Source organism: Xyrauchen texanus, chromosome 6 (assembly GCF_025860055.1).
Source record: "Xyrauchen texanus isolate HMW12.3.18 chromosome 6, RBS_HiC_50CHRs, whole genome shotgun sequence".
NCBI classification, from domain to species: domain Eukaryota; kingdom Metazoa; phylum Chordata; class Actinopteri; order Cypriniformes; family Catostomidae; genus Xyrauchen; species Xyrauchen texanus.
In genome coordinates this window covers 38,515,173-38,541,981 of record NC_068281.1, presented here as the reverse complement: position 1 = coordinate 38,541,981, position 26,809 = coordinate 38,515,173, and the positions used below count along the sequence as shown (strand labels likewise).

General features: G+C 37.5%; 1 protein-coding gene across 3 annotated transcripts in view; it reads left to right on the top strand.

Moving 5' to 3' along the window:
- The window catches only part of LOC127645569 (5'-AMP-activated protein kinase subunit gamma-1-like), a 47,333-nt gene extending 22,578 nt beyond the window's left edge, over positions 1-24,755 (top strand). The window contains exons 1-14 of one of the 3 annotated variants that reach the window (XM_052129230.1): positions 765-1,383; positions 9,091-9,308; positions 11,188-11,239; positions 11,549-11,658; positions 14,574-14,655; positions 15,192-15,250; positions 15,580-15,625; positions 15,763-15,817; positions 16,011-16,137; positions 16,259-16,424; positions 16,933-16,970; positions 17,732-17,878; positions 20,205-20,298; positions 23,124-24,755. In XM_052129230.1, the coding sequence (XP_051985190.1) occupies positions 1,290-1,383; positions 9,091-9,308; positions 11,188-11,239; positions 11,549-11,658; positions 14,574-14,655; positions 15,192-15,250; positions 15,580-15,625; positions 15,763-15,817; positions 16,011-16,137; positions 16,259-16,424; positions 16,933-16,970; positions 17,732-17,878; positions 20,205-20,298; positions 23,124-23,155 (1,320 nt within the window). In that variant the 5' untranslated portion in view covers positions 765-1,289 and the 3' untranslated portion in view covers positions 23,156-24,755. Of the gene's footprint in view, positions 1-764; positions 1,384-9,090; positions 9,309-11,187; positions 11,240-11,548; positions 11,659-14,573; positions 14,656-15,191; positions 15,251-15,579; positions 15,626-15,762; positions 15,818-16,010; positions 16,138-16,258; positions 16,425-16,932; positions 16,971-17,731; positions 17,879-20,204; positions 20,434-23,123 lie in introns of those variants that run through there. The other 2 variants (XR_007970789.1, XM_052129229.1) reach the window with 2 other exon arrangements.
- The last annotated feature ends 2,054 nt before the right edge of the window (positions 24,756-26,809 follow it).

Here is a 26,809-nt window from a genome sequence, read left to right as displayed (position 1 = left end):
GTCAGAGCCACAGTGTTTCTATATTATTGTCCAGGAGGGAAGAACTGAACCGTTAGAAAGAGATGGGATTTCCAACTGCAGAAGTGACACTTCTGACTAACTAAAAGAGGGTGAAGTGTAGTGAGTTTCACTAGCTTTATTTCCATCTACAAATTTGTATGCACATTTTTAGATATTGCATAAAAACTGCTCGAAGGAAACACCAAGATGAAAATAAAATCTCCAAAGTGCTCATAAAATGTTTTTTTTACACTCACATGAGGTGAATACAGTAAATGATTCAGTCAATAAGGAGAAATGTGCATAAACTACAACGGAAACACATTTACCAAATAAATTCTATTGAATTTATTAGGAATACAAGATGTGGATTAAAAAAGTTACAAAATGTTGCTCTGGTCATCCGGAAATAATGGGAAGTGTCCACATTGTTTTTGTGATATTATGTTTAGTTTTTTTGTTTTTTGCATAAATTAAATTTGCAACTTGGTTGGAAACATAGCTAATGAGACCAGGAAGAACAGAAGAAACATAGGTTGACAGAAAGGTCAAATTGGTAAAACAAGAGTGAAAGAAAAGTGAATGTTGGTTTCTGTATGCAAATTCTCTATCTGTGGCCAAACTAAAGGGCAGCCCCATGTGGAGGGCTGAACCACTAGTGTGCCTGGCTTGTGTTGCCTGGTCTCCTTTTACAGCTTCCTGCAATTTATGCTATTTTAAAGAGACACACAGCTGCACCTGACAATTTCCTGCAGAGAGGGCAGGGCTGGAGGCCGAACTCCAGTCTCAGCAAGCAGAGAGACAGAGAGAGAAAGGACAGATGAGTAAAGCGAGGCATCACTCATGAGAGAGACACTGCAGCACTGGGGGGCATAATCTATTCTTCCTTTTCCATCTGCTCAACTTAGACCGTCCAAGCAACGTGCCTGACAGTATAACAATATGTGTTCTGTGGAGACAGGATATCAGAGGATCAATAACACTGGACTACAGCCAATGGCTGAATAATATTTCTACTCTGGGCACTGAAGGAGTCCAAGTGGCCTGCTTGTGCTTTGGACATCTGTGAAGATCAGACTGAAAACCCAGAAGAGATCTTGATCTCTTGAACCTTGATCTCTGGTTGCTTTATCAAGAACCAATACCTCTTCTGCAATCGTGCACTTTTTCTTTGGCTTCACTGGCATTAAGTTCTCCGTTATCCCAAAAGCATTACGATATTGTGCATCAATGCTTTATATGGGTGGCTATATTAATTTTCAAGCTGGACGTGAGGCCTGCTGTTCCCCATGAAGAGGTTTGGCAGTTTGCGACGCAGCAAGAGGCGAAAGGACGAGGAGCTACTCACTGTGAGATGGCAGTCACAGTCACCATGTCTGCCTGGTACAGTACTAATCATGACACGTCTCCGTATTGAGTTTTTAGCTAGACATAACAGTATTGATAAATCTGTCTGGTACTCAGTTACAGTCTGTCTTGTTGCACTGTGATGAGGCAGTCATCGAATATCTGTGTTGATATTCAAATTTATCTATTGTATCAATTAAAATCAATATGTCCTATTTAGTCAGTTAGGTAGTTGAAGCATCACATGAATATGAGATTGTTTTTTAATCAACATCAAGACTGTAGGTAAAATATTATGTTGAATATACAGTATGTATAAAGGAGTATGTATTTTTCAGCTGCTGTGACTGGTCACCATTTCTTTTAAGTTTTTAGCCATTTTGAATCACCATTTTCCATTCACTAGTTCATTTTAAATGGTGCTGTGTGTGACAAATGAATAAAAACAAATACAGATATTTAACAAAGTCTCTCAATTAATATAAGATCACAAATCTGCATGCATGGTAATGATAAAAAAATTTGTGAAATGCTGTTTAAAGTAACTTTCCAAAAGTATTTCATGCCAATTCCCAAAATATGTTTGGTAGTTAAAGTTTTCGGAGAATACAATAATTATATACACATAGTGCCATGACACATATTGTTGTTAGAACTAAACTCATTCATTGTCTGCTGACTTTAATGATCTTGTGTCAAGATCATTAAAATAGATGGCCTAGACGTTCCAATGTAGAGGTAAAGGCAGTTACAGTATGTTGGCATGGACCGCACTGAGCCTGTGTATTATGTAAGTCTGTGTATTAACCACTTGGCAGGGAAACTCATTTCAGACCTAATTTGGCCCGGGCTGACCCTGAAGTCATCAGCTGATGCAAGCAGTTCCCTTGTCCCAGTAACGCAAACAAAAATGTGACAATGGGTTCCATTAGTACAATACAAGTAATGTATGAATGGGACGCTACAGCCAGTTGAAACATCTCTCCTCTTGACAGCAGTCTGATTGAGATCTTTTACGTTGTTGAATTGATTACTCCTACTCAAATTTGTAGAAGCACCAACAGGAAATGAAAACGTTATTTGCTTGACTGTTGTTACTGTTTCAAAATGCACGTTTAGAGCATATTTAATGCAAGAGTACTGCATTCATGCAACATAAAGGACAGAATACTCAATAGAGAGTGGGACTTGACTTTATCCATCAGGAATTGAAGATGTTAGCTGAACAAAATGGTGCAAGTTGCTTCAGAAGCTGAGCAAGTTTTACATTTTAATGAAATATTACAAAGCCAAACATATATGTATGTATATATATATATATGCACCAATGAACCATTCACAATAAGATCAGTCACATGTATCAAAAAAGTTAAATAGTTCTATTTTGATGTCATGCAGACTGGATCAAGCAGATGTGATCTTACATTACAATGACTTTTAGTGGTTCCAGTGTAACTCTGAATGTATTACAACTGTCAGTTTGCATGTATCTACTGCACATCCAGTATGTTTAGTGTAATATGTGCCCCTCTTTGTGTTTGACAGTCTGATAAGCTAAACAGGTTCAATAAGGTTAAAGTTAGGGCTTCATCTTCATGTCAGGCACAAAGTTGGGCACCTTCCACCAATGAGCATCTGTTTGAATACACACACATGCACATGAGTGAGAGAGACTCATATGATTGGTCACATTATATCAGCTGACTTTAGTGTTGTACTTGAACATTAGTGGTGTGGTGTCCCTTGGGGGCTTCAGTGTGTCACATGAAACTGTGATCCTGATGCAAATCAATCAGGCTCAGGTTGCCTCACCACACTGTCAGCAGAATTTAAAGTTTGACTCAGGTTTATGTTCAGATGTAGGTTAAAGTCTAGGTTTAGTTCCAAGACATGTACCCCTTCCAGAACGAGCATGTTTCCAGACTGGCTCTGACACTGATCACTTGCTAAATAAGATAGAACAAGCGTTGGAAAGTGTTATCCACTGTTTCGCAAGTGCTAGCCGAATAAAGCATTTAAGCTGTTACTTAATAGTGTTCTTGCTCAATCTGCTTATGCTGTGAAGTTATTATAAAGTGTTGTTTGAAATATCACGCAAGAACCCTGTGTTGATACGTCTCATTTGTATCACGACAGTTACTCAAATAACTGACAAGGATCAAAATATAATTTAAACTGGCATGTACAGTACTCAATTAGAGTACTGTACAATTAGTGGAACATCCTGTCCCATTTGTAAGATGTGTACCTTTATATGACTCCTGCCTAAATGTTTTTATTACAGCCGATTATTTATTTATTTATTTATTTTTTGTGGGGGGGTTATGAGTCTGGTAGATCGAATTCCTCTGTTATATTCTGGAGTTTGTGTGTAGCCCCAGAGTTAAAAGTTCATGTTCAGTCTGCGATACCTGGCCAAGCACCACGCAGACACCGTCTGTAACCATAACAAGTCCCACAGCCCACACAGGCACAAGAGTTTTTCTCATTTAGCCTTACAAAAAATGACCAAAAACTCTTTTATATTCTATATGTATAAATATATATATAAAAACATTTATGGTTTTTAACCGTTTCTAAATTGTTACAGTTTAATTAACCGTGACATTTGAACTGCAGTTAATAGTAAAACTTTATAATCGCGGCATCCATAATATCCCACAGATATAATTTAATAAAAGTATGCAATGATCTTTTGGGTTAGCCGTAAACGGTGCCACCAAAACCAGAATCCCTTACTAAAATCCATTCATTAACAATAACAAGGAAATGTGGCAAACTTGTCTGAGATCAGGACTAAGCATAGATTGACATGCTGAAGGCCTGACGCTGTGCTGTGAGTGAGTGTTATCTGCCCTTGTGGAATGTGTATCAGTGGCAAGGCTAAAATAAGAAGCTAATGCAGCAATGCACCAAACAGGTCTCAGCCAGCTGGCAGAATGTTGCTAAATGTCAGGAGATAGTTTAGATCCTAAACTCACCAACTTGTGAAGACATAATGGCCTTCAATATTTAGTGCTTCCAAATACTTTATATGAGAAGTTTAGTTTGGATCCAAGCCATAGTCATTGCTAGGTACTTGGAGTGCTTCAGCCACCCTAAAATTAATCTCAGCCCCCCAAAAATCTGTGACTCTGCAATCAGCATGCAAATCGGCACTGTGCTAGTTTGAAGCGCAGATGGCTTTCCCCACATGTAAAGCCTGACTATAGCTCGAGCCATTAGCATTGAAGTGTGGGCTGTGAAGGAGCATATCTTTGAATAAGTCCCATTTCCCCATTCAAGTCAAGAGTGAGTGATGATGAGCGGCTGTTGGCTGACTAACAAGGAGAGAAACGAGACTAATGAAATCAGGATGTAAATAAAACTTGTAGTTATTTTTTGGATAATAATGTTGTTGTTTTTTGTATAGCCACTGTGTAACAAATGATTATTATTTAAAAAAAAAAAAATTGGGGGGTGGGCGTTCCTGGATAGTAAGTGTTATTTCCTAATTGATTATGCCTCAAAAGTAGAGAAAATGGCTATTATTCCCCACAAAATTTGCTTTTGTGACCAGGACAGTTATATTTTGAAATTGAACTATTTTCCAGAACATTCCAGATATATTCACTGCTGAGTAAACAGCCTGATGGGTCCTGATGGGTCTCCAAGGCGGTTTTACCAAGGCTATCTTTGCTTTTGGGATAGCAGGGACACCAAGGTGCACTGCCACAGGCGGGACTGGCCACAGCGGACCGAGTTCTCTGTGGGGAGAAACGACGTCAAGTGGGAGCCACTGGTGGACCCCTAAAAGGTGCTGATGCCACCACTGCACATCAAATTGGGCCTTATGAAACAATTTGTCAGAGCTCTAGATAAGGAGTCAGCAGCCTTCAAGTACCTTCAAGACTTCTTCCCTAAGCTGTCTGAGGCAAAGTTCAAAGCCGGTGTCTTCATTGGACCACAGATAATGAAGATCCTGGAGTGCAGTGAATTCCCCAAGAAGCTCACTAGTAAGGAGAAAGTGGCTTTGTCACAGTGGTTCAGGGCTTCCTGTAAAATATGTTGTGTTTTTTTCTTTGTGATATGTCTATGAATCAATACAACATTTTTATTTAAAAAAAGAAATATCTCATGAGCAAACATGCTGTTATGGCTTTATATCAGCATGGCTGTGATTTGGCCGTAGGCTGAGGCCGCAGATAATCATAGCAATGCTGATATACGGACAAAACAGCATGATTGCAAGTGTAATATTGCTTTTATACAACAGTTCAACAGACAATTATATAAATAATTAAGGAAAAAAACAAGAAGCATTCCAAAAACCCATTTGTGTGTGGAACTACTTTCTTACGCCAAGGATCAGAATCTGCCATTGCTAGTTGCTAAGGTTTTTGTGTGTCAATATTTCTCCTGTATGTGCACATCCCTGAAATTATTGATCTAGGAAAACTTGGCTAGTCAAAGAGTGTTAATGATTCGTTAAAACTAATCATGCGTGTGTTTGAACAGGACATTCTTTATTTACAATGACACGTGCCAGCTGAGGAGATTGTAGCTAGCTAGCTAGGTTACTATCTTAACGTTAAAAATAAACAACTTTTAAGCCCGACACTCAGAGCTTGTTCAAAAGTAGACTTTTTTTTCTATATGATGCTCAACACAAACTTCACAAAGACAATGTGGCCACATCAAATGTCTGGAGAAAGATTTAGGTGTTTATGGATTCAGATCATGTAACTTGTCCCAAAAAGTGGAATAACTAAGTGACAAGTTCAATATGGCAAAGAAGCTTTTAATTTTATAATGGTGCCAAACATAGTATAAGCAGAGCCTCTGTTTGCCTAGGGTGCTTTAATTTGTTCAGGAGAAAAAGTTTGACTTCTTCCATTGTATAAATTAGGCTTAAGGGTCATCATCAAGATTGCTTTTATAGTATGAGCTCCTTAAATCTATTGCCCTTAATCCAACATCTTTCCCATCCACAGCTGGATTTCCCAGTGCATACACAAGATGTCCTTGAGGTACACCTCTCCCTAATTTTTGTTAGCACTCTCTGAACTTTCATAACCCTTACAGTGACCCTGCACCACTTCGCCTACTCTTTATTTGTACTATATTCAATAAAAGACTTTCCAAGCCATAACTGTGTCTGACTTCTGTCCCACCCACAGTGGAGGTGAAAGTTGACTGAATGAGTGAAGACAATGAGTACATTCGGGTTGTTGGATTTTGTCACCTTACTAGAACTTCAGTTCAGGATAGCCTCTCAGCCACCAAGAAACCGTGGTAGGCCATGAACGTAGCTGCCATCTCCAAGGAAATTGCCCAAGGAAGTTGAACTAAGCCAAGCTACTCTGTTGTCACGAAAAGGAAGTGGTGGCAGAGAAAGCCTGTAGCGCATTTGTCACACCAACCAGCCAGTTGCTCCAAATGTGAATTCTAGAGGGAGAGATCAACCAGCTTTATTACAGTGAAGGAGACTTCCCTGAATCCCAACCCAACAGCATTAGAAACTGAAGTGATGTGTCTGGTCCAGTACTTGTGTGGGAATACTGAATGACAAAGGAGCCACCATTCTCCCCAATATCAATATCTCCATCTTTCTATTGTCTAATCCACGTCCAAACTCACAGAACTGGTAGAACATGGTGCTAAAAACACTAAGATGATGGGGTTTGGTTTCCAGGGAACAAATAAACCTTACATCTTGAATAGCCTGTAAGTCGCTTTGGATTAAAAACATCTGCCTAATGCAAAAATGTAAATAAATTTTTTTCACTTGGAACTAGTGCCCCCAGTGCATGCATGAAGGTCCTCTGGCCGTACCCTTATAAAAATAAACTGCAGTAAAACTGCTTTCTGATTGTAGAATTACTGCAATCTATGCTGTAAAAAGTGCAGTTTTGTGTTTTACAATGATGCTGTACTGCACAATGACAAACTATACTGTACGTACAGTGCCTTTTAACTGCAGTACTGATATAGTGCACTGTAGGGATGGGCGATCTACAAGAAATATGTTCACGATATGTTTATAAAAAAAATATCGCAATATCTGATTACATCATCAACTCATTTGCCCCCTACTGCCAAGGGTGTATGTAATATTTTTACATTTACATTTCAAACTAAACAAAAAAGCAATTAAAATAATGAAGTGGTCAAAAACAAATTATTTAACCACCTCTCATTTGCCGTCACCCATGTATCCGTCTATAACAACAGGTGGAAAATGACTTTTTAAGATCTAAAGAAAATTATAATTGGACACATAATAATAATAATATTAATGATAATTGAAATATAAATCAATTTTAGGTTCAAGGTGTTTTAGTATTATTTTATGATTTCTGAACCTGCAGATTTGGGTTTACAATGAACTGCTCCCTGGAAATTAAGCGAACTTAACTACGAGCACCTCCTGAGAATGTCTTAGGTCATTTACAGCATTATCATAGACTACACCATTCTTGCAAACAGTTTCAAAATAAAAAAATATAAAAAATAGAGAAGAAAGAGTAAGAACTCTTTACGTGCGCGTGTTCCACGAGACTGAATAAACAGCGAATCAAACATGTGCATCGACGGCTTTTCTGTCGTCTGTTGTTAAAAATAAAATACGCTCTGTTTCTTCAAGCACATGCCTTTCTGTCTAACAACATATTTTGTCATGTGTCACTCCGAAACTTCCACAGTGGTGGAGAGATGAGCAAAATTACCCTCTAGTGCGCATAAAATAGACAACCATTTGACAGGGTGTGACTCCCAGCAGGTGCTAATTTTAAACTCATTTACTATTCAGTATATTTGCTGACTTTCCAGCTCCATGGTTTTCTCATTTCCCGATATTGCTGGACATCGTCTGTCAATGAGTGTCCATATCGGCATCGGGATATTTGTCAGATATCGTCAATATCTGATTACATTGTCCTGTCGCCCAGCCCTAGTGCACTGCAGTACAATTGCAGGTCAGTGTATTACTTCTACAGTTCAGTGATGTATATCTGCATTAAACACTAGTATATCTGCAGTGAATTACAAAATAATAGCAGTTCAGTTTAATATGTCCATGTATGTGTTGTGTCATGCAGTACATGAGGGGTCATGTGAGGGCTGTCATATGAGACACATGTTTGCAGTTGGTTACTCTGGCCAATAAGCAGGAATAACTAACCTCTATAACTAACACTACTTCTGTCCAGTTCACTGGTATGTGTATCTAGTCGTAGTTAAGGTTTTGATCATTTCTTTTATTTTTGGTTAATTAGTATTTAAGGGTGAAGATGTGCTCTGACTCAGTTGCGGTTTGTTTCTATGGCAGTGTGTATAGCACCAAAATGGATCACCAGTTAAAATGACATGAAATAGTAATATGTGAAGTTCCCTGGCTATCTGTATCTGTTGAAGCTGCTGCCATTTTGGTTGTTTTATATGACGACACAACATTCAAATGGGAGAAGTTGGAGCTTTAGAAAAATGTCAAATTTCTAACTTGTAATTTAAAAAAAAGACGTGAAAGGTTTTTACAACTCAGAAACTAGTAATTATGGTAATGCCGACATGACGTGCACACATCTTGTACATATCAGCTTTACTCTGGATATTTTTTTCTGCACTTCTTTCCTATGATGCCACTAAGTTACATTTGCGCAAAATGTGCTACTCCCCTAATTTAACATCAAATTAACGATACTGAACTAAATCCACTATGCAAATCCGGTACTTCATTGTCTTCTGTTCTGATGTGCTTCACAGGTTCTGGACTTTCCACTCCCCCCACCACCCCAACACAGAGTCCAGTTCCACCAGTCTTCCCTTTGGAGACTCCCAGTCCACTGGATAGCGTGGAGGAACGCCGCACCCGCTCTTTCTCATCTCCCCCTGATACAGGTCAGCGCTTCAGCCTGACCCCCTCCTCCTCCTCCTCCAAACCCCCTATCGCCTCGTACACCTTTAACTCTACCTCACACCAGGTGAGTGAACAACTTCACATAGTGTTTTCTGGGCTTTACAATATTTGAAAAACTAAAGGTAAAGTGTGTAAATTCTGCACCACAAGTGTCAAGTAAAATTGCAGTCTGTTTGTTTGAGTGGCCCAAATGAGCCAGCCAGAACAACACTGTCTTGCTAAACCCATGGCGTGAGTTTGGGCCGAGACTACCTGTTAATCCAACCTATGTTAGACCGGGGAAGCACATATTCAAACTTGGCAGATCAAAACTGGTCATCATGAGTAGGGATGGGATGCTATATTGAATTTCAATACATCAAAACCCTCCAAAATTGCAAACCATATCGAGGCAAAATTCGCTATTTTGAAATTTGCAACATTGTTTTCTGTATACGTGATCATAAATGAAATGATTCGTCAAACATCATAATCCCTCTATTGCTTGATTTGACTCCTACTCACTCAAGGTCCTTGAAGTGCTTAAAGTGCTTGAATTTAGCTTTTCGAAATTTAAGAACTGGATATCTGGTAAATCGCCTTGTTTTGTTGAAAAGTGCTTGAAATTAAATCCGAACATTTCTGCCGTGTAACGTGTGTCCATCAAAGATGAGATCCCGCACTCCACTTTTATTGAGTAATATGTCTTTAAACATCCTTTATGTTCTTTACAGTCAGATAAAAAAAGTTAAAAGACTTCTCTCTTATTTATAAATGAACCGCAACAGCTGTGCGAGTCTGTGACTCTTAAAGTGACAGTGCCATTGTAGCATTTGTTATACAAATTATTGTAAACTAATTGTTATTTCTTGTAAATTGTACACATTATTTTCAAACATTGACAGCTCATATAATTATTATATATATAAAGACTTTTTTTATATTTTCAAAAAGTTAAAATGTGATTTCTTTTTTGTGTGTTTGTTGGTTTGTTTTGGATTTTCTCCCCTTTTTCTTCCCAATTTGGAATGCCCAATTCCCAATGTGCTCTAGGTCCTCGTGGTGGTGTGGTGACTCGCCTCAATCCGGGTGGCAGAGGACGAATCTCAGTTGCCTCCGTGTCTGAGACTGTCAATCCGTGCATCTTATCACGTTGCTTGTTGAGCGCATTACCACGAAGACCTAGCATGTGTGGAGGATTCATGCTATTCTCCGCAGCATCCACGCACAACGAGAGCGAGATCCATACTATGGTGACCACGAGGAAGTTAACCCAAAGTGACTCTACCCACCCTAGCAACCAGGCCAATTGGTAGTCAGCGTCTTTACTTACTGAGCTAGCCAGGCCCCCCCGTGATCTTTTCTTATAGTGCAGCATTTCTTAAACTATGGGTCCAAATTAGGTTGCATAATAATTTAATATTTATGTAATTATTTCCTTTTTTGCTCAGAGCAAATGTGCTCTGTTCAGTGCTCTCTTCCACACTGTTAAAATTCTGTTATGATTTTCAGCTGTTTTCCAAATTTCCACAATATAATTTGAATGACTCGCCTCTCAAGCGATATCAAGCGAAGCGGAAGTGCGAAGGTGATGCAGCCAACGGTTACCACGTACACTCATAATGTACTTAAAATGAAGTACTCTACCTGCGAATAGTGTTCCCGTACTGTAAATACGGAAAGGAACATAACGATAGCTGAACTATCTGGGGGGTGGATTAATAGATTAATATCTATTAATATTTCACTTTTTGCACATAATGTATCCTTAATGTGGCCTCGGTTTTATTGAACGCTGTGCCTGGGGAACATTATATATACTCAGGAAGTTATATAAAGTTTTTAGTGGAAGATAAAGAGAACTGATATATGGATGAAAACCACTCTATAGAAACAGTGAAGAGTGACTAACTTAAAGAAAGTGATTCCTGATGAAGTCATCAGCTTTTGTTTTTCTGTCTTAGAGTTGCGGAATTTATGAGGGCTTACTGGAAAATCTTGAACTTGATGATGAAGGTAAATTATTATGGTAATTTTCCCCCATCTTTTAATATGCTCCTTGCACAACCATTTAAATGTCTATAAATCTGAATTATCTAATTCAATTTTAATGTCATCCTGCTCTTAAATATTGTTTTGATGTATGTAAACTGTATGCTTTGTACTGCATGTCTTTTGAATCAACTGCAAACTCTGTATTTGATAGAAATTGTTTGTTCAACCAGATCGTAGTTGAACATTAGTATTTACTAAGCATGAGATGCAACAGACATTTTAGTATTAATTTTTATTTTGTAACTGCATTCAGTTCTTTCCTGTTTTCAGCTGCTGAAGAGCCAGACAGTGACATTTACATGCGCTTTATGAAATCCCAAAAGTGTTATGACCTCATCCCCACCAGCTCCAAACTAGTGGTCTTTGACACTACACTACAGGTACATGTCCAGTGACTACTGATGTCCAGAACACGAAAGCAAGGAAAGGCCTTACTAACAATTTATTTACAATAGGCCAGTCATTAAAGGAATAGTTCAAAATTGAAATGAAAATTCTGTTATTTACCCGCCCTCACATCTTTCCAAACCAGTATGGGTTGGTAAGTGAGAAATACTCTCCAAGAATGCACTGTCCACGCTTTTCCATATAATGAATGGGGACTTACCCAAATTTCCAAAAAATCATCCTAGATGTATCATAAATGTAGTCGAATTATGACATATGACCTTGTGGCAGGGCGGAGGGCGGGGCTGGGTCCCGGTCCCTTATCAGGCTAATCAAGCCTCCAAGAGGGATAAAGGCCGACTGCGGAAGATGGTGCGGGAGAAAGAGATAATTTACGGGCATGTCCATCATGTGTGTTTGTTTAAGTTTCTCATTAAAACTATTATTTTTATAGTCAAGCCGGTCCTTGCCTCCTCCTTTCCATTGAAATCCTTTACAGACCTATCCCCCCTGAAGTGCCTTGAAAAACACAGTTCCCCTTCTGACACTAGGGGTTGCTCTTGAGAGCCCTGAACACCTCCCATTCTTTGAGAAAAGGCCAGTGAGAATTGGTGAGTGGAATTTGCATGCCACTCCCCCGGACATACAGGAATAAAATGAGCAGGAATGCCACTCAATTCAGATTTTCTCTTCGAAGCCGAGCGGTTGTACTATCAGCGAGCTAAATACTACTGCTGTTCCATTCACCTCTTAAGAAGCATATGCTGTTGGATATACGGCACACGTCTGCACGACACTTTAACAGCACTAAAAGAGTGTATATTCCTGCTGAAGAGTATATTTTCTCTATTAGAGCACACACATTCAGAATCAGAATCAGCTTTATTGCCAAGTATGCTTACACATACAAGGAATTTGTCTTGGTGACAGGAGCTTCCAGTGTACCACAATACAAAAACAGCAGCAAGACATAGATAATAAAAAACAAAAAACAAAAAAAAAGAATAATACAAATAAATAATTATACAAATACGTACATACACTCACCATCATACATACATACACGTAGTGCAAATCTATTACAAATCCGTTATATAAAGAACAAAAATACTGTATATTAGGTACAGTGCAATGTATGTAATGGCAGAAGTGGATATGTTGGATAATATAAATAGACTTAAACTGTGTATTGCACATAATTATTGCTCAATGGGGCAATTTAACTGTTCATGAGATGGATAGCCTGAGGGAAAAAACTGTTCCTGTTCCTGACGGTTCTGGTGCTCTGAAGCTGTGTGGTCAGTGCTTTCCTTCCTGATCCATTCTAGACATGACCGTGTTCAGCACAGGAAGTGATCTGCCAAAATCTGACCACTTTTCCACTGACTTGAGAATCAAATTGATCTGTTTCTACAAAACCAGACTACAAACAAACACAAAGTCATAATTTTTATGGGTCTTTCTAGCCGAAAGAGAGAGACTGCAGATTTCAAATGCATGTTCTGAAAACCAATTTTGTCAGTGATTACAAGGAGACATATAAATGGACTTAAACTTAAAAGATATGTATTAAAACCTTTAAAGGGACATAGAAGAGAACGTCCATAGCTGTAATTTTTAAGATCCTGTTGTCATGCGTTGACTTGAATTTGGATGAATGACGCAGTTCTTTTATTGTACTACTTGCAAATGTGAATGAAAGTTTATAAAAGAGGAAGTGTTGCACCTGTTTGCTTTGTAAACATACAAAAAATGTTGAGTGGGGAGTTTATATGCCAGAAACAGAAAAAGTTACCTGTAGTTTCGATCTCTATACATGCCTCTAAATGTATGGATGTATGTTAGATATTATTACATACCTAGTGAGTTTAGCGACCCGGCACTAATATATACAAATAGGTCTACAAATGCCCGGATAGTGTAAAATACTCAAAGCATTTTTAAAACAATTAGAAAATTATAGAATAGAATATATTCTGTTATTTTTTATAAATCAAAGAGGTGATGCAACAAACAATAGAATGGGATTCATTACTTCCACACTGAAATTTTATGAGACTCATATGGCTGTCAAATGCATACTGAACTACACATAAGTTACACATATGTAACAAATAACTTTGTTATTTGTATGTGTACATGCATATTGGTTACTTATAATTCACCAACATTGCACAGAAAATTGATATGATTGATAGTCATTTAAATGAATAAGGCACATAGTGATCACAATAAAGATGTCAGTGAGTGTATATTTTGACACTATTACATATCTTGGGACACTAAAGTCCCTATATACTTTTGGTAATTAAACAATTTTGTAATGCATTTTTTTGTTTACATTTTTATTGTTAAACAATTCATAAGAGAAAGGTTGAGGAAAGCTGAAGGGGTGTGGGCATAATTTCAAATAATGTATGAGGAAAAGGAGGTTTAATAAGGTCCCGGGTCACTAATGACCCGAGTTATGCATTTTAGGGTGAAATCATTAATAAAAAATGTTTTATTTAATGGAGGATTTGTTAGTTGTTATAAACTGGAGGCTGGAAACAAATTTGTGTTAGAAATGTTGCACCCAGGGTCAGAACAATTTGTTATACCAGAACTAGGCCAGGCCAGAACTTTGTTATAAACCACAACAATACAGGATTTTTTATTAAATGGTAAGAATGATAGCCTGACCCTTGCTGATGTACTGTAAGTGGTATGTTTTATTAAAAATCATGAAAATACAGTTTCATGGCTGATAAAATATAGCCAGTAAATTTCACTTGCCATTGGCAGGTGTGGAAAAAAGTGCATTTTGGACCCCGGTTAAAATTGTGTTCACTGTGATTTTGGCTTTCAACACCAGTGACTCTTGAAATGCTTTATGCCATTGTTTTGTGAATCTTTTGTTCTTTTCTAGGTAAAGAAAGCTTTCTTTGCCCTGGTTGCTAATGGAGTTCGAGCTGCCCCATTATGGGAAACCAAAAACCAAACCTTTGTGGGTGAGAAATTGCTGCTTTGACACACGCACGCACACGCACACAAACACACACGCACAAACGCACACACACACACACACAAACGCACACACACACACAAGCACACACGCACACTCTCACCTGCATTTCCTTCATTCTTTTCACTGGAGTATTTTCAGTGTCATTTTTCACTCATACAGGAAGAACATTTTGTTTAATCTTGTTTAACTTGTTTCATTTTGTGCCGACTTATGTGACTATATGCTCCATTTTTATTTCTTTGTCTTAAACGTAATGCCGGAATAGTAATCGGTAAATAGAAATATATTTTGAGCAATAAAAACTTTGCTTCAGGACATTATTTGTTCACCTGTAGCATAATTGGAAAAGCATATTTTAGGTAGCTAACCATAAATTCTTGTTGCTGATTGGTTAAAATTGTCTGGCTGCTTTCTTCTTTTCAGGATTTAATTTTTCTTATTGAATTATTTGTTAGATACATGCAAAGAATAGATCTCTCAGGTCGATAATATAAAACTAACAATATGTTTTCTCATTAGGAATGTTAACCATCACAGATTTCATCATCATACTGCACAGATACTATAAGTCACCGCTGGTAAGAATTCAGACACTACAGAAAGTAAAATATATACAACCTCATAACATTAGATGCTTTGTCACAGTGTATTAGTATTTTCTGTTCCGCTGTTCATTTGTAATTTTGCTGCATGCTTCATAGCACTGGATTCATGGATGGACATGGAGGCATAGCACAATATTAAATAGAAGTGCCCAAGCTGAATAAAGCTGTTTTCTCCTAGTATACCCAGAGTTTGAGCTACTACATTCAGTTTATTCACTAAGCAGCAGTGTTCATTTAAGGTTATACGTATGTAGGACTTTTAACAAAATGTTAAATCACACTCTGTTTAATCTATGCCTCAGGTGCAAATATATGAGCTGGAGGAGCATAAAATTCAGACTTGGAGAGGTAAATATTTCTACTTGCAAAGCGTATTCCCATGGCTTGTACTCATTTGTAATGTCACTGTGTCTAATCATTTACTTATATGAACATTTATTATTCATTAAGGTGTTTTGAGTCTTTTTTTCTGCTTTTGCCAACAGAACTTTACTTGCAAGAAACTTTTAAACCTTTAGTCAGCATATCTCCAGATGCGAGGTGAGACATATGGACCTCATAATATTTTTGTAGACAGCGTTTTATCACTTTTTCTCAAAACAAATGTAGCAGTTATTTGACATTACAACTCAGTTTGAATTTCTGCACCATTATCTTCTCAGCTGGGCTTGCTGAACTGTTTATGTGGAGTGTATTTGTTTTTTTGTAACGCTTTTCATTTTTTGTTTTCTAGTATATTCAATGCTGTTTACTCACTCATCAAAAATAAGATCCATCGTTTGCCGGTGATCGATCCAGTCACTGGAAACGCCCTGTATATCCTCACACACAAGAGAATCCTCAAGTTTCTGCAGCTCTTTGTAAGTATAAGAACAGAGAACCACTTCCACTTCCACTGGTCTTTTAATGCATTCAGTTATCATTTTTATGGTGAGATGTGCATTTTCGTATGCACTTACACTATATGCTGTGATGCTATAGGTGTGTGAGATGCCTAAACCAGCCTTCATGAGACAGAATCTAGAGGAACTGGGCATTGGCACATACAGCAACATAGCTTTCATTCACCCAGACACACCCATTATTAAAGCACTGGGCATCTTTGTGGAGAGGAGAGTATCTGCCCTGCCTGTGGTGGATGTTACAGGTAACAACAACACATTGTCCTAGGCCATGTCCGCCCAGTCATATACCACAGTCATCCTTCATTCAAACTTGTGCTTTGTAATAAATGCAAAAACATTTAAGCACCGAGGCTGATGCTATGTAAAGTCTGGTGAACAGACTACTAGAAAAAAAGTGTTGATTGTGCACTTATTGACAGGTGAAATTCCAACTGTATCTGTAATGTATCTGTATCTGGGCCAGTGGTGGCTCAGCGGTTAAGGCTCTGGGTTACTGACTGAAAGGTTGGGGGTTCAAGCCCCAGCACTGCCAAGATACCACTGTTGGGCCCTTGAGCCTATCTGCTCCAGGGGTGCTGTTTCATGGCTGACCCTGCGCTCTGACCCCAGCTTAGTTGGGATATGTGAAAACAACTGCATTTCATTGGCTCTGTACCTGTACTCTGCACAATGACAATAAAGTTGAATCTTAATGTAGTACAGTCACACTGTCTTTTTTTACATTCGTTTTGCTTCTCTCTCTTCTCACAGGAAAGGTTGTGGACATTTACTCCAAATTTGATGTCATTGTAAGTTTGTAATTACTTAAATTTCAGCTGTTTAATTTAAATAGTTGAGCAAGCAAATGTATTTGTATTTATTAATAAAATGTATTTAATTTGTAGTGACACCCATAAAATCAGATTTGCTTGCATATATCTTAAGGTCTGTTTTAGGGCTGCAATGGTATACATTGCCCAGTATTACTGTACAGTAATTTACTGCAAAACCATAATACTCCCAAACAACAGATTTTAGAGATGGGTCTTCAATCTCTGGCTTATTTAAGTCCGACAAATGTATATTTAGTTTAGTTCCATCAAAATTGAGAAAATAGCAAGCTAGCTAGTATAAACTTCACATGCATTTATCTGATCCGCAATTTCTAGTGTACCGTGTGGCACTTAAGTTTTGGTTCCGTGCGGTCACGTGTTGCTCTGCAATCTTTTTTCATTTTAGTTCTTCACAGTTTGTGTTGTTTGTTATATGTTGTTTTAATATTGGTTTCACGCATGCTAAGATATGTAATAATTTGTGTGACTGTGTGTACCATACCGAAGGCCCTGTATCTGTTCGGTTTGGTGCGTATACATGTACCCTATTCTGGTTACATATTGAAATTTAGTACTCACTTATTTATTATGATTATATGTACTGTATTTATTATGAAGGTGAAATTGTAAAAAAAACCCTGTGTTGAGTTATCTCTGTGTATCATAATGCATTGTGGCTGTATGTAGAGGTTGCTCTAGCATTGCTCTATGTTCATTAGTGTTGTGGGTTTGTGTAGAACCTAGCTGCTGAGAAGACCTACAATAACCTGGACATCACCGTGACTCAGGCTCTGCTGCATCGCTCACAGTACTTTGAGGGGGTTATGAAGTGTTACCGGCACGAGACTCTGGAGACCATAGTGGACAGGATTGTCAAAGCCGAGGTATGATTTACTCAGTCATTTCTAATTTCTCACTTCTTTTATGATTATTGCTGCTTGCAAGTGAATAACCACAAGGGGAAATTCATTTAAAGGAATATTCCCTGGTTGTTTTCAGCGTAATGTTGATGGACCGCTTCTGTGGCATGCTCTTTATTTTACACCATACAATAGTATTGACTTTCCCTCAGTGTGTATAAATAATCAGAAAGCGTGTTTATATTTATAGAGTGCAACAGGCTGGTTCCGGTAGTTAAAATCCAATAAAAAAAATTCCATAGGGAAACTGATTATTAACAATAACTTTAAAGACAGACCTACCGCGAGCATCAAGATTGTTAATACATGGTATATGCCTCTGTTGAAGCCATCGGTCCTCATTATTTCAACTTCATTTAAAAAACAAATAGTGTTTAATAGAGAAATTCCTGGTGAAGTACTACACTACCCATGATCCTTGACAGAGATCCACCAATCAGAGAATCGTGGCCAACAAAGTGCGGCAAAAGAGCTCTGCAAAAGAGCTTATGCAACTGAACTGGACTCCTTACACTCTCAAACTACTTATATATTTGTATACTTTATACACCGATCTACCATGACATTAAAACCACCTGCCTAATATTGTATTGGCCCCCCTCGTGCTGCCAAAACAGCACCAGCCTGCATCTCAGAATATAATATTCTTCTCACCACAATTGTACAGAGCGGTTATCTGAGTTACCGTAGACTTTGTCAGTTCGAACCAGTCTGGCCATTCTCTGTTGACCTCTCTGATCAACAAGACATTTCCGTCCACAGAAAATCCTGCCCACAGGATTAAATTAAAAATTAAAAATTAAAACAAAATTTTGGGCACCATTTTGAGTAAATTCTGTTGTGTGTGAAAATCCCAGGAGATCAGCAGTTACAGAAATACTCAAGCCTGCCCGTCTGGCACCAAGAATCATGCCATGGTTCAAATCACTGAGATCACATTTTTCTTCATTACAATGGTTGATGTGAAAAATTACCTGAAGCTCCTGACCTGTATCTGCATTGTTTTATGCACTGTACTGCTGCCACAGGAATGGCTACTTAGTTAATCGCATAGAGGATTGTTGGTGCCAGACGGGCTGGTTTGAGTATTTCTGTAACTGTTGATCTCTTGGGAATTTTACACACAATAGTCTCAAGAATTTACTCAGAATGGTGCCAAAAACATCCAGTGAGCGGCAATTCTGTGGACAGAAATGCCTGGTTGATGAGAGAGGTCAACAGAGAATGACCAGACAGACAGACAAAGTCTATGGTAACTCAGATAACCACTCGGTACCATTGTGGTGAGAATAGTATCTCTGAATGCTATTCTGAGATGCAGGTTGGTGTTGTTTTGGCGGCAACATTAGGCAGGTAGTTTTAATGTTGTGGTTGATCAGTGTATGTGAATATTTTGCAATAAACTTAAGATATATTTTTTCCATAGTTATAATCAACAACGTTTTAGATTTGTTCTATTCGATTACGTCACTCGCAGTGCTTCTTTGGATTGTAGTTCATTCCTCATTTAAGATGTTAAGTGCACAATTTTGTACCTTTTTTCTTTTCAAATACTTTTTGCATCAAATCAAAGTTTGTTTTTTGTGTATGCCTCTGCACGGTTTCATGTCAAAAGTGGAGAAAAACATGATTATTTCAAATCTCATGTAAACACGGTTTGCTTGTTTTGTCTGATTTCTTTTAAATAAGCAGATTTTGGGGAGTTCTCAGCATATATGGTATGCATTTAAATGGGCTCAATTACACATTACACGTATTAGAATGGTGTGATAAAACTGCTTTCCAACCCTGTCTATTCCAAGTTACATCCAAACTCATGTCATGAGCAGCTGATATAAGTAAAACTAGTTACATTTAGTTGGTATTTGCACAAGGATGCCTGGAAGAAACAACTTTTCAATGTGAACCTAACCGGAAGTTCATCCACCTTCAGAAGTTGTCCTACCTCAAAAAGAATGATTCAGACACTTTACAGCTCAAGTAACAATTTTTTTTTTACTGAATAATGAAAAAGTGTTTTAGCAAAAATACAAGCCTAACATTCTTGATTTTAAAATCTTAGGCCTGCTTGCCTGCTAGGCTCTCATTGCACGTGTACTACTGTTAACACATTTGCTGTTGTTATCTGAAGTACAACTATTATCTTTGAAAATCAACCACATGCAACAGATGTTATCCATAGACATTCAGTTAAAAATACTCAGAATGTCGTGTACATGCAGAGCTAACAGGTTAATTTCTGCTTTTGGATATTGGTTTGACTTTTGTGCAAAACTTGTCTGTCCTGCAGGTGCACAGGCTGGTGGTGGTGGATAATAACTCCAGTATTGAGGGGATCATCTCTTTGTCTGACATCCTGCAGGCGTTGGTACTCACCCCCGCAGGTATAGACGCACAGAATTCCTAATCCCACCTTCCATTTCACCTTTCCTTCTCTCTACTCCACTCTTCCCTGGACCCACCTTTCCTTCCCTGGACATCTTACACACAAGTGTCCCTCTCTGACCCCCTAAGCACAGGTATAGTCATAGATGCTGAAATCTGATTGTTCTGATTGTGTTGAATGAAGCACAGTGTAGGGGTTGCATAGACTAGTCGACTTCAACTAACATAGTCAACACCGGAAGTCAACTAAGCTGAAGATGCTCACCACGTAATTGATAAAATGTGTCTAATGGCTTTACCTCATCTCTATGATGCATGATTAGAATGAAAAGAGACAGTATATAATGGCAAATGGGTCACGCGGATCTCATCTTTGGACACACGTTACACGGAACAACTTTTACTCTCAACACGCAGTGAAAGTATCTCTCTGCTGAACACTTCACAAATAAACTACACAATTACTGGTGAGTGAAATCTGAACATTTACAAGCCAGTTGCCAAATATATTCACTTTAGTCGCATAGCTCGAAATTTGTTTTCAAACACGAGTGTTTTCCTCTCACTGTAGTGGAGGGTTGCGCATTGAGTTAAAGATGGATTTTGGGATTTAAGAATCTATATCGAGATCTTTCAAATGAAGATAGCGATGCATCGGAAAACAATATTTTTACCCACCCCTAATGTTATGCATTCTCTATATACAGTATGTATTGCATATGCCCATAGCAGTGGATCAACGCTGATAATGTTCAGAACATTCCATAGGCTACTCTGATAAAGATGACACCAATACTATGGTATCCTGCAATATATGCAAATTATAATAATGAAATACTAGTTTTATGCTGACCTGGATGCTGTTCACTCCTTCAGGTACATGATTCGGTGACAGTTAGAAAAGCACTTAAAGTTGGTGTCCAATGACATGAAAACATCCTTTGTTTGTTGAGATATCTGACTTGGATGATTCTGCAACAGTTTATAAAAGCGCCCATTGACATGACGGAATGCATCCCTACTGTTGTCTACACACTAGATCCTGTGTCCGCCCGAAACCATTTGAGAGTGACATCAAGAGAATGGGGAACCGCCTGCAGTTATATGTAGTTCATGCTAAGCAAAATGTGTTCAGACAATTATGTTAACTTTAGCTATGTTACAGTTTGACATATGCCTACCTATTGTGGCACACTTCTTATAAAAAGGTGCTTACAAGGAGATAAAATTATGTTTATTTTATCTGATCCATTCACATACAGAACAACGTTCAGACCGTTGTCAAACTACTATGTGCATTTCCATGAGTTCAACTCGACAAATGGGCTCAACTAGTCGACTAATATAAATCAGTAGTCATGCAACCCCTAGCACAGTGTGATGACATCATAACAACATTTGCGTGACAAAGGTCACTATAATGATTTTGTATTGTGCAGACAGCTTATACGGCAATATGAGGCAAAGTGGCTGTCTGTTTGAGTATTGATTGAAATGTGAAATGTGCCCTTAGTGCCCTTCTAAAGCCTGCTGGGAAAATGGCATGAAACAATTTGCATCTATCAGGTGCTATTTGGCATGGTAATTTTAATGTCTTGAGCTATAACCATTGCTCTTTTAAAGGGTTAGTTCACCCAAAAATGAAAATTCTCTCATTATCTCATTCCAGGTGTATATGACTTTCTTTCTTCAGCAGAACACATTTGAAAAAAATAAATACCTCTGCTCAGTAGTTCCTTAAAATGTATGTGGATGGTGATCAGACATTTTAATGTACAAAAATAGCAGACAGTCAGCATAAACGTCATCAATAAGACTCCAGATGTTAAATGAATGTCTTCTAAAGTGATACAATCACTTTTGGTGTGGAAAAATAATTTTTAAGTACTATTTAACTATAAATCATCACTTCTGGTCAGCAGCAGTACTGTATATGCATTCACGAGAGGGGCAGAGTTCACGCAATCTCTCTTGTGAGGTATTCGCGTTGGCATGTTACAGACGTAATCTTGCGTTCTCCTCACGGTTTAGGCATCCAGGATAAGCACATAAACGCACCATTGTGAAACAAACAGATACAAATACAGATCTAAACCAAAACCAACAAAGCTTCTGTACAGCTTTCCTCCTACTCAGCTGTAAACAGCGCTGCTCTTCCAGGTGTGTCACACGTGCGTCAGTTCTTGTGTGAACATGCCAATACGATTATGTCACACGGGCATACTGCTGCTGACTGAAAGTGATGCTTTATAGTTAAAAAGTTCTTAATTATTGATCTTATTCACACCAAAAGTCATCGTATCGGTTTGGAAGACATTATGGTCTGGTTACATCCACTTTTCTTCCACATCCACATTTTAACAATCTACTGAGCTAAGATTTTTTTCCATTATTTTTTTCAAATGTGCTCTGGTGAAGAAAGAAAGTCATATACACCTGGGATGGCATGAGGGTGAGTGAATGATGAGACAAATCTAACTTTGGGCTGAACTAACTCTTTAGATGCAAAATAAAAAGTTTACATTGACATTATTGCAACAGTGTTCCCACCTACTTGAAGTACCGACCTACCTACCTACTTACGCAAGACATAAAAATTATTAGTCATGAAAGTTAATTGGTTAAAAGTGTGGGAGCCCTGTTGCAGCTTTACTGTATATACTTATTTGTGTCTCCAATGAATGTTTTATTGAAATGTCTATCTTTAGCATGTTTTTAAACATTTCTGATGTAGCTAAACAAATTACGAGATCTTAAAAGAACAGACTGACTGATTTATTTGTTTTTCCAATGTAATTTTTCATTCATTTGATATGTCCCACAGGAGGACTCAGGAGGGACAATGTGACTGAATGACATGACAAAAAAACATTTTGGAGGTGTAAGAGAGATTAAAGAACTTTCCAGTTGGAGTACCAACTGCTCCAGAGAGAGTTCCTAATCCTGACCATGTATAGAAAAGGACAGCTGGAAGCACCAAGATGCATTTTAGATCTTCTTAAGTGCTGAAACTGGGTAGAGCCCTGAACAATATCTACTGCTGTAATGGATATATGATCCTAAAGCACAAATGCTTATGGTGGGCCAGCCCTCAAAATCTGCCGCTACACTGTACACACTGCTCTGCTGGGCATGTTTGCCTGTTCGTGCTGCTGGTTTTGAAAGCCCTCATTGTCAGTGCTAAATCAGGCTCAGGGAGGAAGTCTCCTTTTGAATTCCAGCAGGGTCTGTGTTATATCATCAGGCACTGTAATCCACTCTTGGCTGGGTGTTTGAAGTGGAAACATGCCTTAAATGAAGACCTCGCCGAGAGTTGATTGTATTGGTTAGCTCAATCTATAGACATGCATGTAGTGTAAAAGCAGGCTCTTGATTTTTGTGCAGTAGGCAACAGTTGCCAGTGACTTTCAATCTGCTAGTAGATTTTGCAAGTACATCCTGTAGAAAGAACTGTTGTTAATTGAAAGTTTGGGGGGCTTTATTTTTTGTTTGTTTTGTTTTTAGAAAAATGATTGCTGAATGGGTGCATCTCAAAAAATCTCCAGGTAACCTCAAAACCACAAAAATGAAAAATTATAAATTATATTTGCATAATGCAAATTATGCCTATTTTTAAGACCATTCAACTTTTCACGTTTTTTTTTTAATTAGTTTTAGTGTTGTTATTCCCATTATTCTCAATGGTTATTCTCATTTCTGTAATAGTTTTTTAAATTTTTTTTTTTACAACAGTACTACAATTATTTTCAATTTATTAAATAACAACTAATAAACTACCATGATGTAAAAATTCAATTTAAATAATATTTTTTTCACATTGCAAAAAATCTTCGGGCACAAAATAGGCTTCATTTATTTGAGGTGAAATAAGACCCGGACATGTTCTAGACAGGTTTCATGAGACTAAAACTGATTTTGCTGTTCAGCATCAGTCTACTACTATATAAATTGTGCCTTTGACCCCTTGTAAGTTGTCAATAGAGAAATGAATGTACTACCTAACAGAAGTGTATACTGAATGTCGCGGGCTGTATTATTACTGGAACAAATTGAATGTGCTTTGAAAAGAAACTATATATACAGAGCTTTATTTTTCTATTGTTACTTTTGCTGATTTGGAAAATCATGTGCACTACCGATCCTATGCACTAAATTGCGGATGAATTTTAAAGCTACGCTTCTTTGCACCCGAGTGATATGCTGATCTACTGTAAATGCAACTGCTCTAAGAACACATGCCTTATAATGTTGTACTGGTATGGATTTAAAAATGATAAATCATGTATATTTCATTGCATTTTTTTTTTTTTTTCATTATTAGAACAGTTTTAATTTTTTGTGAAAGATGGGACTTTTAGGTCCAGAAATTAAATGTACATTTTAATGCACAGAAAGTGACACTATTGTGTTTTTGTTTTTTATGTGGTTGAGTAAAAATATATTGGTAATGCATTAACATTTGTCTGCAATGTGTTTTTTGTGCCATTGCGTTGGTTAAGCATTGTGGGTGTTCATTTTAATACATTTCATGATGTGTCATTTTGTTTACTACAAAGCAATTTCACTTTTTCACACTCAAAGAAAAAGTGAAAGCATTTCACTTTGTTCTCTCTACACTTATTTTCTTCTAATAATCATCCTACACCTTCCATTATGTGTTTGGCGTCACCATGTGGTTAAATATTGCATTTAGCTCTTTGTGCCACAGAATAGTTGATAAAACTAGAGAGAGAGCGGAGGGAGCTGCTAAAGAGACACTTTGCAAAGTTGGATTCAAAGCACGAGAAAGCAAGCAGGTGAATCCTGAATCATGATGAAAAATAAATAGCAAATGGTCCTTCACACTGTGTTTTCACTTGAGTATTTTTTTCCTCAGAATAATTTGGAATTAAAGCATATTTTAAGTAAAACTAATGTTAATATTAATATACAGAATAAAAAAAATAAGTACAGCTATATACATTATTCTACATGAGTTATATATTTAGCATAATCAAATATATATTAAACAATACTATTACATACACAGTACTGTGCAAATGTCTTCTAAGATGTTTCACAAAAGCATTTGTCATAACATGGTTATTTATATCTTCAGCTTTAGAATGTCAATGGGAGTCTAACATTTATATTTCCTAAACATTACTTTTTCAAATAGAAAAGATTAGAATAGAAGAACAGGGACCCCTGCAACAGCTGTCATGGCCCCCACAAACCCCCACTGAACATTGAGACAGTCTGAGATTACATAAAGAGACAGAAGCAATTGAGCCTAAATAGATAGAACTTTGGTGAATTCTCCAAGAAGCTTGAAACATCCTATCTGACAACAACCAAGAAAAACTGTGTCTAGGTGTACCTGGGAAAATTGGGGCTGTTTTAAAGGCAAAGGTGGTCACACCCAATATTGATTAAATGTTTATGTTTACTGGACTTTGTATGACATTAAGTGATAAATGAAAACTATTTATGCCATTATTATAGAAGACATCCTTACTATCCAACATTTTTCACAAGTGCCTAAAACATTTGCACAGTACTGTAAAAATAAGTGAAAAGTGTAATTGTTCAATTAAAAATAATGCACAACCTGAAGGCTCGAGTTCAGAGAGTGAGGGAGAGTCTTCTGAGCATCAGGGGTTAGGTCTTAATGAAAGGATTTTAGTGATTACTGACATAATACTAAGAGTTTGATAAGGAGTAAGATGGGATAGACATGGGAATCTTTCAATGGAACACGAAAGTAGCAGATTTAGCAATGAGCCAAATTATTAACAATGTGACTGAAAGGTTTGTTATTAATTCTCTGAAACTGTGTACACTGGTGGCCAAAAGTTTGGAATAATGTACAGATTTAGCAGTTTTGGAAGGAACTTGGTAATTTAATTGACCAAAGTGTCATTCAACTGATCACAATGTATAGTCAGGACATTACTGATATAAAAAACATCACCATCACTATTTGAAAAAAGTCATATTTGATCAAATCTAGACAGACCCCATTATCAGCAGCCATCACTCCAAAACCTTATCCTTGAATAATCATGTTAAATTGATCATTTGGTACTAGAAAATCACTTGCCATTATATTTGGTTCATTAAATGAAGCTTAACATTGTCTTTGTGTTTGTTTTTGAGTTGCCACAGTATGTAATAGACTGGCATGTCTTAATGTCAATATTAGGTCAAAAATGGCAAAAAAGAAACAGCTTTCTCTAGAAATTCATCAGTCAATCATTGTTTTGAGGAATGAAGGCTTTAAATCTTATGAATGCTTGAAACTGCCAAAAATCTGAAGATTTCAAACAAAGATGTACACTACAGTCTTCAAAGACAAAAAAGAAAAGAAATCTGAAATTTGTTTTCAAATGGTAATAGTAATTATTCATGTTATTAATGTCCTGACTATACATTGTGATCAACTGAATGCCACTTTGGTGAATAAAAGTTACTTTCTTTCCATAAGAGCAAAATCTGTACATTATTCCAAACTTTTGGTCACCAGTGTAA